Source organism: Nanorana parkeri, unplaced genomic scaffold (assembly GCF_000935625.1).
Source record: "Nanorana parkeri isolate BGI_ZX_2015 unplaced genomic scaffold, ASM93562v1 scaffold3989, whole genome shotgun sequence".
NCBI classification, from domain to species: domain Eukaryota; kingdom Metazoa; phylum Chordata; class Amphibia; order Anura; family Dicroglossidae; genus Nanorana; species Nanorana parkeri.
The window spans coordinates 13,468-24,875 of NW_017310256.1; the positions used below are offsets into that span (position 1 = coordinate 13,468).

General features: G+C 48.4%; 1 protein-coding gene across 1 annotated transcript; it reads left to right on the forward strand.

Moving 5' to 3' along the window:
• Positions 1-9,865: 9,865 nt before the first annotated feature.
• LOC108803653 (gastrula zinc finger protein XlCGF17.1-like) lies at positions 9,866-10,774 on the forward strand. Its single transcript, XM_018575476.1, has one exon. The coding sequence runs from the start codon at positions 9,866-9,868 to the stop codon at positions 10,772-10,774; it is 909 nt and encodes a 302-aa protein (XP_018430978.1).
• The last annotated feature ends 634 nt before the right edge of the window (positions 10,775-11,408 follow it).

Consider the following 11,408-nt stretch of genomic DNA (forward strand, 5'->3'; position numbering starts at 1 on the left):
ACAGCTGCCGGAGGAGAATATGCTGTCCCTTGTGATCTTGCACTGGACAGGAAGTTCGGGGGAAGCTGAGCTAAGAGAGTTAGAGCTGTTCTGAAACATGATGACAATAGGCCTTGCAGACTCCTCCTCCGCAAAGCTTTGACGATTGTGACCCTATAAAGTCAGCCTCATCGCCTCACAATTTTTGTTCTAGAAGCTCGGAGGATGTTCTCTGCGTTGTCATTCGGCTGTTTTGTTTCGTTGCTTAAAAGGAGAACCATGAGGGGGGGAGGGGCTTTTCTCTCATCCTCATAGTTCTAGCCGACCTGTGACAATGAGACTGTCACAGGTCGGCTCAGTAGATCGGGAAGTGAGCGAACACATACCGTCACTTGCTCACTTCTCGATCTCCCTGCAGAGAGTGGTGACTGTCACTCACGGCTCTCTGCAGGGATTCCCCCCTCCCCGGTCCTCCAGCGCTGACTGGTGGAACGGACGGGTGAGGGGGCGGGTGCAGCTGGCTCCGCCTCTAGATAGCTGTCAATCACGCAGGTGGGGGGATCCAGACAGCAATGCCGGGATCCGCTCCGGCTGCGGCGTCTCAGTATACAGCGAGTTTTGGCTCCCGATATACTGAGCTTAGGGTAACGGGAGGACGCTAGTTTGTGTCCTCCCGTTACCCTAAGGAGAACTTTGGGGGAAAACACTGACCCCATAGTTCTCCTTTAAGTAAAATCGGCCAATATTTTACAAATTCTGCCACTTATGAGCACGACTACCTATAGGCAGGGCTGCTATTAGAAATCACGGGGGTCCTGTACAGCCTACCGCACCTGCCGTGGTTGTGAACGGAGGCTCCACCGGACGGGTCTTTCACTCTTTTCTGTGTGCGGTACAGCAGAGGTGCGCAACTCCGCCAGCTGTGACACGGGGCAGTGCAAAGCAGGTTCAGACTATAGCTAAAGTCTATATCACTGGCCCCCTAACCGCTCAACCATCACGTTCTCAAACAATCCATCCCCACGCAGCTCCCTCCTCATGTATCACTGGCCCCTCCCCTTTTAGATTGTAAGCTCCTCGGGGGTTACTCCTGTATTAAATCCTGTATTATAATAATAAAGTCAAAACCCGGACTGTCCGGGTCAACCCCAGACAGGTGACAACCCTACTGCCTGTACCTTTGCATTAGGGATGCACCGATACCAGCTCCGGCGCTCCACCACTGTCCTGAAATCATTAGTCTGTATTGTTCTCAAACAATTCATCCCCCACACAGCTCCCTCCTCATGTTTCACTGGCCCCTCCCCTTTTAGATCGTAAGCCCTCAGGGGCAGGGCCCTCCTCACCATCTTGTATTGTAATGTCTTCCTTATATTGTACAGCGCTGCGCAGACAGTTGGCGCTCTATAAATCCCGTATCATAATAATAAAGTCTTACCACTTTGTATAAGCCCTGAGAGAGCGCCTGCCGGGTGGTGGCCCCCGGGGGCCATGACAGAATGCATCCAAGACAGAGGACACACTGCACCCCGTGCAGAGCAGAGAACCACAGACAGCACCTGCAAAACCCCAACAGGGCCCGGGCCCAGTACACGAGGACTGCCCGTTAGGGTTGCCACCTTTTCTTCAAGCGAAACCCGAACGCTCTAGCAACGTGCCAACATTTTTTGGGGGCAGAATGAGTCGCGGCTTATTCATATGTAAATAGTGCGGCCCATAAATATGTAAATATCACAGGTGAGACTATTTTCAGTGGGGGGGGCAGCAGCCCCTATCTTCATTTTGGATGCCCCTGTCTGCCTGACATCATGTGTCCGGGTTTCTGCTGCCACGAAACCCGGACACGGCGTTCAAAACCCGGACTGTCCGGGTGAATCCTGGACAGGTGACAACCCTACTGCCCGTACCTTTGTATTAGGGATGCACTGATACCAGTTCAGATACCAGCGCCGATACTTGCCATTTTCATGAGCACTACCAGGGTGGCAGCTGGGACCGGGCTCCGGCGCTTCACCACTGTATCTGAAATCATATGTCTGTATTGTTTTAGAAAATCGGTCACATGACACTAAACAAAAATGTATCTGCGGGTACTCGGACAAGTATCGGAACTTGTACTTGCAAAAATGGAAATCGGTGCATCCCTTCATCCCTTACATACCGTATTTTTCGCTCCACAAGACGCACTTCCCCCCGCCCCCCCAAAAGGCGGGCAAGAATGTCTGTGCGTCTTATAGAGCCAATCCCTATCGCCCGGGGGGCCCGGGACATGCAGTTTCGGCCGCCGGGCGAGTAGTTTTTTTTTTGTACATTCAGCCCGCCTCCGGACAAGCAGAGCTGAATGTGCAGTGGGAGACAATGTGCGTTTAAAGGAGAACTATGGGGTCAGTGTTTTTCCCCATAGTTCTCCTCATGGTGACGGGAGGACACAAACTAGCGTCCTCCCGTCACCCTAAGCTCAGTGTATAGGGAGCTACAGCTCGCGGTATACTGAGACCCCGCAGCCGGGATGGATCCCGACATCGATGTCAAGATCCGCCCAGCGGCGTGAGTGACAGCTATCTAGAGGTAGAGCCAGCTGTACCCGCCCCCTCCCCCGTCCGTTCCGCCAGGCAGATCGTAGCGGGGAATCCAGCCCCTCCCTCTGTCAGGGCAGAGAGCCGTGACAGGATCGAGAAGTGAGCGAACGCCGGTATGTGTTCTCTCACCTCCCGATCTACTGAGCCGACCTGTGACAGTCTCATTGTCACAGGTCGGCTAGAACTATGAGGAGGAGTGAAAAGCCCCTCCCCCCCTCATAGTTCTGCTTTAACATGAGTGACCTGATCAGATCACTTGTATCAAATCGAGTGGTGGCGTTCACGTATCGGTGCGTCCCTACTTTGCATCACCGGGTAAACCTAGACAGGATTATCAATGGCAGACCAGCAAACCAGAGACACCGATAACATCTGATAAAAGAAGAAGGAATCTCCTTCCCTACCTTCCGAACATAAGTCTTCAATTCCCGAACGACGTTGTCACCTTCATCGCCTGATGACTGGCCGGTTGTTTTCCTGCCAATGGGAGGAGAGGAAATCTTTGTGACCAACTGGAACAGACACAAAATATCAAAACATTTGATGGGTTTGTGAATTCTTTGTAGCTATAAATATTATTTGTATCACGTTCTCAAACAATTCATCCCCCACACAGAGCTACAGTAACTCCATGCATCACTGGCCCCTCCCCTTTTAGATCGTAAGCCCTCAGGGGCAGGGCCCTCTTTACCAATTTGTACCTATATATATTATTTGTATCACGTTCTCAAACAATTCATCCCCACACAGCTCCCTCCTCATGTATCACTGGCCCCTCCCCTTTTAGATCGTAAGCCCTCAGGGGCGGGGCCCTCCGTACCATCTTGTCTTGAATTATATTGCGATTGTAATGTCTTCCTTATATTTGTACAGCGCCGCGCAAAACTAAACATGTCAAGCTTTAAAATTGGGCGCGCCCGCGGAAAAGAACCAAAAACGACCACACCGAAAATTGGCCGTAAACGCCATCGCCGCTCATCAGTGTAGTGTTCTCAGTGATTGATGCCCCGAGAATTATTGTTCACACTCCGACGTTCGCGGCGATATGTAACATCTGCGGCGTAATGGGCGCAATCGTCGTTTTCGCACGTAGGCGCACCCGAACAAACAGAGACTTGCTTCACCGGTTTCTGTACCGGAGAGTGACGCAGCAGGATGCAGGAAGTGATGTAATATACATCACTTCCTGCATTCGGGGAACCAGAGAGGAGATCAGAGGGAGATGGTGTACTGAGCTCCTTTCACAGAGCAGCCATGCCTAGCCGCGCCAGGCGGGTCTCGGCACCAGCGGTGACGCCCGATCGTTTGAGTGTAAAGCTCCCGGCCGGGAGGTTAATTACGATGGACGGCCGGGATACTACTCGTCCGGCTCCGCCTTCCTCTCGTCACAGATGAGAGGATATATATATACTACACACTAGGGTTGCCACCTGTCCGGGATTCACCCGGACAGTTCGGGTTTTGAACGCTGTGTCCGGGTTTCATGGCAGCAGAAACACGGACACAAGATGTCAGGCAGACAGGGCAACCAAAATTAAGATAGGGGCTACTGGCTCCCCCACTGAAAATAGTCTCAGCTGTGATATTTACATATGAATGGGCGGAGCTACTTACATATAACAAAGCGACGACTCATTCTCCCCCAAAAAAATGTCAATAGGGGATCACCTTTCCTCCCTTATGCGACAATGATCATCAGGCCTGGGGGGGTTGTCATGATGTAACCCCCCCCATCTAAGCCAGCGAGAGAGCGTGTGGCCGCGTACTAGGGATGCACCGATGCCAAGAACTTCGGCAACTACGAACACCCTCCCAAATGCTCCCAATACCGGAACAGCCGGTATCAGGAAGCCAGGAGGTAAGTCATTACCCACCCCCCCCCCCCCAGATTGGCCAGCAAGTCGGTTCCATGCTCCCTTGTCACTTAGTGCTGAGGGAGCATGGAGCCGGCTTCCTGGCCAATCAGGAAGCCGGGTGGCATTTAACGACTCACCGCCCGCTTTCCTAATTGGTCGGGAAGCTGGCCAATCAGGAACCTGGGAGGAGAGTCATTACCCTGATTGGCCATGCTTCCTTGTCACTTGTTGATGGTGAGGGAGCCGGCTTCCCGGCCAATCAGGAATCCGGGCAGCGAGTCATTACTTGCAGCTTCCCGGCCAATCAGGAAACCGGGCAGTGTAATGACGCGCTGCCCGGCTTCCTGATACCGGAAGTACTCGGGCTGGGCATTTGGGCGAGTACTGGTACTCGCCCAAATGCTCCGAATCGGCACCGATATCAATACTAGTATCGGTGCATCCCTAGTGTCAACACCACCAGCACTCGTGCCACTCGCTGTCTACTTGGACTCCGTCTCCAACCTCAGAGTCCTCGGACGCGAGGCGCAAGGGAGGCCTCCTCACAGTCTCTGACCAAGGTACGTGATAGTCATTCATTACAGATTACAATGTCCAATACAGGGAAGTGGAGAGGATTGTTCCTAAACCATTGGAATATTCTTAAGAGTGATAAGATTTTGGGCCATCTCCTACCAGATAAAGCTACTGTCCTTTACCGGAAAGCTCCTACATGGAGAGGTAAGGTAGCCATTAGCGAATTAGGCCCTCCTAGGAAGTTGGTGAAGCCCCTCTCTGCCGATCCCTCCACTGGCTCCCATCCCCGGCCCCTCTCTGCCGATCCCTGCACTGGCTCCCACTTGCCCAACGAATAAAATTCAAAATACTGACAACAACATACTACATCTACAACTCCGCCCCCAACCTACATCACTGATCTCATCTCAAAATATCACCCACACCGTCCTCTCCGCTCCTCTCAAGACCTCCTGCTCTCCAGCTCTCTCATTACCTCCTCCCACGCCTGCCTCCGGGACTTCTCCAGAGTGTCCCCCATCCTCTGGAACTCCTTACCCCAATCTGTCCGCCTATCTCCTACGATGCCCACCTTCAGGCGATCCCTAAAAACCCATCTTTTCAGGGAAGCCGATCTGATCTCAACATAACTGTCTTTTACTTCCTCCAATAACTCAATCCGAACGATTATTACCTTTCGTATCACTGGCCCCTCCTACTAGATTGTCAGCTCTCACCAGCAGGGCCCTCCCAACCCTGTTGTTCTGAAACTGTATTGTAACTGTGCTGTCTCCACTATTTTGTAAAGCGCTGAGCAAATTGTCGGCGCTCTATAAATCCCGTATAATAATAATAATAATATGTTATAGGTCCACCGGCGGCCAGTAGCAGAAGCTCCTATTAAACGGTGTCACGCTGCTTCCCCGGCTTCAGGGAACGTTATATCAATGGTAGACGTGTGAGATTCGTTTGGTTACGAATCGAAATTCGTACGAAATTTCCTGATATTCGTAAATTCGGAAGCATCCGAAATCCGAATTGCAACGCTTCCGATTGTATCCGAATTTCGTTGAAACGGGAACTAATATTACCCCTGTGACTGAGGTTGGACAACGTGACAAGATTTTTTTTTTTTCTCCGAAATACGAATTTCGGTTCCGAATTTAGTTGAAAGGTGACCAGATTTTTTATTTGAATCTGAAATACGAAATTCTGTTAACGAATTTTGGGTCCGAATTTCGTGCCTGTAATGCAACCCTCAGCAGCAGAAGAAAACCTCTGATTGGTCAACCAAACAGTCACGTTTCCGTTGTAACGGAAATCGGATCCGAAATTGGTCAACGGAATTTCGGATAAAAAAAAGAAAAAACTACCATCGACTCCAATATTAAAGGAGAACTATGAGGGGGGAGGGGCTTTTCACTCACCTCATAGTTCTAGCCGACCTGTGACAATGAGACTGTCACAGGTCGGCTCGGTAGATCGGGAGGGGAGCGAACACATACCTGCGTTCGCTCACCTCTCGATCCTATCACGTCTCTAGCTGTCACTCACGCAGCTGGGCGGATCCCGTCATCTACGTCGGGATCCGCTCCGGCGTCTCAGTATATAGGGAGCTGTAGCTCGCGGTATCCTGAGCTTAGGGTGAGGGGAGGACGCTAGTTTGTGTCCTCCCGTTACCCTAAGGAGAACTATGGGGACAAAAAAACTTACCTCATAGTTCTCCTTTAACAACGGAATTTTTGCTTTTTAACTTCATCATAACGAATGTTCGTAACGTTACGAAAAGAGTGACGAAACTAACGAACATTCGTACAAATCCGAATTGAGTTTGGGACAAACTCTAATTAATGGAGGAAACTTGTCAGCTCTGTTTAAAGCTTCTTAAGGTGGGCCTGCTGTGTTTTTTTTTTTTATGGAGCTCCTTATTAAACTTCAATTAAGGACTTTCCTTTGCAATAGTCTTTTGTGACAATTTAGTTTTTTCAGCGGGCTATTTTTTTAGGTTTAAACTTTTGTTCTACTTTGTTTTGTCTCTCAGCCCCGAGGAAGGGGGAGGGGGTGGAGCTGAGATCTCCCGCCGAGAGTTGGCTGTGATTGACTTTGTATCAACGTGTATAGTCAACATCATGAAGAAACGCACCAGTGGTGGAAAACGTAGGCTGCGGTTTGTATATTCTCCACAAGATGGGGATCTCGCTTGGAGTGGCGCACAGACCGGAAGTGATGTCATATACAAAACAGGAAGTTCCAGGTGAGCTGGGAGGAAGTAGAGAGAAGACACTGCTGCTTATTGGCAGCAGAGGAGGTATAATGATACACAAAGCTTTTGGTGGGAGTTGCTCTTTGAGGGTAATCCCATAAATGACTTCCAATGAGATTAACGAGAACCTTCAATACATTCGAAGAAGTGGTGTGAGGTGTCGGAATAGTCTGCAGACACATTTCATCCCTGCAGAGGACAGAATATTCTCCACAGAGAAGAGGGTCCTGTATGGATCACATGACCACATCAATGAGGATGGACCAAAGTCACATGACCGAGATGATATTGGATCTTACCTTTAAGATCATCTTCCTGCTGACCGGAGAGGTGAGGAGGATTCTGGGAGGTCACGTGACATCACTCTGATCTGTAATAAGAAAACAAAAATTGAGATTTCTATAATAATTGATATTTTTCTATAAACAGCAATATAAAGTCGTGAAGAATATACACGACGAGTCATCACCACCTATCGGCGGTCTTCAAGAGACCATAAAAGTGCCTGCACCTCACTGCCTCACGTCTGAGAGAAAATACGAGAAGGTTCTGGAAGCCATCAACAGGATCCTTCAGCTGCTGACGGGAGAGGTGAGCGGTGCCGGGGATTCTGGGACATGATCCAGGAACAGACAAGGGGCGTGTCTGGGTGGTGACAGTATCATTGTGTGTGTCAGGTTCCTATAAGGTGTCAGGATGTCTCTGTCTATTTCTCCATGGAGGAGTGGGAGTATCTAGAAGGACACCGGGATCTCTACAAGGACGTGGTGATGGAGAATGCCCCGCCCCTCACATCACCGGGTAAGAGGAGAGAGCAGTACGGAGGCTCCGCCTACATCCCCCATCATCTGATACACACATAGAAACAATGTATTCAGTCAGTGTGTGTGTTTCTTACAGATGGATCCAGTAAGAGGAACCCACCAGAGAGATGTCCCCGCCCTCTGTATTCCCGGGATTCCACCCAGGAAGATCTCACCATCCCCCACCATGATCAGGTAGATGCATGGAACCAAAAAGTAGACTATATGAGAATTATACTTTTCTATGTAGTCTCAGGCTTACAATTTAAAGATGTTTTTGTTTCATACTCTTGGTTTAGGATGAAGAACAGTTGTATATGAAAGTTGAGGTTAAAGCGGAAGAAGAAGTGACACCTAGGATGGTTTATCAGCAGTCTACGGAGGAAGTTGGGATGATGGCCACAATCAAAGAGGAGGAACCTTCTATAGTTATCAGCACAGGTAAGTAATGATTACTGTATACGGAAACTGTTGAGACATATGGAATAATGACTGAGGATATGTAGACCTCCCTCTCATCTGGTAAGATAATCTCCACAAGGGCGTCATGATGGAGAATGAGCCGCCCCTCACATCACCGGGTAAGAGGAGAGAGCAGTACGGAGGGTCCACCTACATCCCCCATCATCTGATACACACATAGAAACAATGTATTCAGTCAGTGTGTGTGTCTCCTACAGATGGATCCAGTAAGAGGAACCCACCAGAGAGATGTCCCCGTCCTCTGTATTCCCGGGATCCCACCCAGGAAGATCTCACCATCCCCCACCAGGATCAGGTAGATGGGACTCAGCATGCAGACCTCAAAGCTATGACATGACTCTTGTTACTTTTTACAATTCATTCACTGTTTTGTTTCAGGGTGAAGAACTAGAAGACATCAAAGTTGTGGTTAAAGAGGAAGAAGTGGAGACGTTGGTGAGTGGAGATCAGCAGTTTATGGAGGAGGGGGAGATGATTGTGAGAAGTACACAGGAGGAATCTTCTCTACATACGGACACAAGTGAGTCATAAACACTAAATACAGAAACAGGTCACATGTTCATTTTACTTCTATGTGTATAAAGTATAAATTTATAGTATTTCATGGTTTCGAAAAAAACCCACAATCAAACACAAAACCTTAACTTGATGTTATTCCAGAGGAAGCCAGAAACCTATATGAAGTTTGGCTCAGTTTGTTTCCAACAACAATAAAAAAGTTCCATCATATTCCCAAAAGACAAATACACATCTCCCCGAAACATTCTAGCATTGTTCTATTCTATATGAAGGTCCATCTCCATTCCCCAATATGATGTCATGTCCCCAACAAATGAGGAGGAGATACTGTACACCATATGAAGGTCCATCTCCATTCCCCAATATAATGTCATGTGACCAACAAATGAGGAGGAGATACTGTACACCATATGAAGGTCCATCTCCATTCCTCAATATAACGTCATGTGACCAACAAATGAGGAGGAGACGCTGTACACCATATGAAGGTCCATCTCCATTCCTCAATATAACGTCATGTGACCAACAAATGAGGAGGAGATACTGTACACCATATGAAGGTCCATCTCCATTCCTCAATATAACGTCATGTGACCAACAAATGAGGAGGAGATACTGTACACCATATGAAGGTCCATCTCCATTCCTCAATATAACGTCATGTGACCAACAAATGAGGAGGAGACACTGTACACCATATGAAGAATACTAACATTTCATTGTACTTGCCTTCCAACAGATGGACGCAGTGCCTGGACCACCCCGGAGGGACCTCTCGCTTTGTGTACACATTCCAATGCTGAAGTCACTGGCATGATACAAAATGATCCGGGAGTTAATCTCATTACACGGAATATGCATCTCTCACCTTTCCACATTCGTAGGACGATGGATCCTTCTAATCCTGAGGAATCTTCTGATCAATCACAGACTATTTTTATAGCTTCTACAGATAGTTCAGCAGATCCATCAAATCCCAAGGACTTTTCTTTGAGTCAGGAAGGAGTTCTCAAAGCGGATAATTCATTCTCATGTACAGTGTGCGGAAAAATATTCACTCAAAAAAAGGCGCTCCGTAAACACCAGAGATTTCACACGGGTGAGCATCCCTATTCGTGTTCAGAGTGCGGGAGATGTTTCGGCGACAGAGAACATCTTCTTATACATCAGAGAATTCACGTGGGTGAGCTTCCTTTTTCGTGTCCGGAGTGCGACAAACGTTTCACCAAAAAACAACACCTTCTTATACACCGGAGAATTCACACGGGCGAGCGCCCTTTTTCCTGTTCAGACTGCGGAAAATGTTTCACCCAGAAAGAATCCCTTCAGAAACACCAGCGAATTCACACGGGTGAGCGTCCTTTTTCATGCTTAGAGTGCGGGAAACGGTTTATTCAAAAAGGACACCTTCTCAAACACCAGAGAATTCACACAGGCGATCGTCCCTTTTCATGTTCAGAGTGCGGGAAATGTTTCATCGAGAGAGGGAAACTTCTTATACACCAAAGAATTCACACGGGTGAGCGTCCGTTTTCATGTTCAGAGTGCGGAAAATCTTTCATCGAGAACAGAAAACTTCTTGCCCACCAGAGAAGTCACATGGGCCGGCATCCGTTTTCCTGTTCAGAGTGCGGGAAGTGTTTCAGTGAGATGACAGAACTTCTTATACACCAGAGAATTCACCTTGGCGAGCTGCCTTATTCCTGTTCAGCGTGTGGGAAAGGTTTTACTGAAAGAGAATCGCTTTTTGAACACCAGAGAGTTCACACTACGGAGGGTCCATTTTCCTGCTCGTGAAAAAAGTCAAATCAGACATCAGAGTGCACACAGATGTTGTTGCGGATTGTGGCATTTGCCTTTCGGAACTTTTTAGTCCAGAGAACTACTGTATGATGGGATCATGAAGACGTTTTAAAGGGATATATGCTGGTGCAAGAGACATTCTAGTTATAGATCGAGTCTGATGCCCGGAGTTAACTGCTGTTTTTTGAACTTCTTAATGGCTGCAGTGGTTTGATCGGCCTGCTACCGTTCCCGACACTCCTCCTGCCCACATTGGGCTGTCCTCATTCCTCTGCTACTCTCCATAACAATCAGCCATTATGTGCTCCTACCTAGCCCTATGCTAAGGTGCAGTTCCACAACAGCTGGAGTGCCCGAGGTTGCCTACCCCTGCTTTAGATAATCGCAAAATTATTTCTCGAAGGTGTGGCTGTGCTGATCGTGATATCCTACCTCTAATAAAGTGCGATTTATACTGTGTGCATTGTGCCACGAATGAATAAAACATTCACTAGGGCCACCTAAAAACAGTTCCTCTATAGTCCAACGGTCAATGATTCTCCTCTATAGTCCTCAGTTTAATGGTTCTTCTCCACAGTCCTCAGTTTAATGGTTCTCCTCCATAGTCCACAGGTCAATGGTTCTCCTC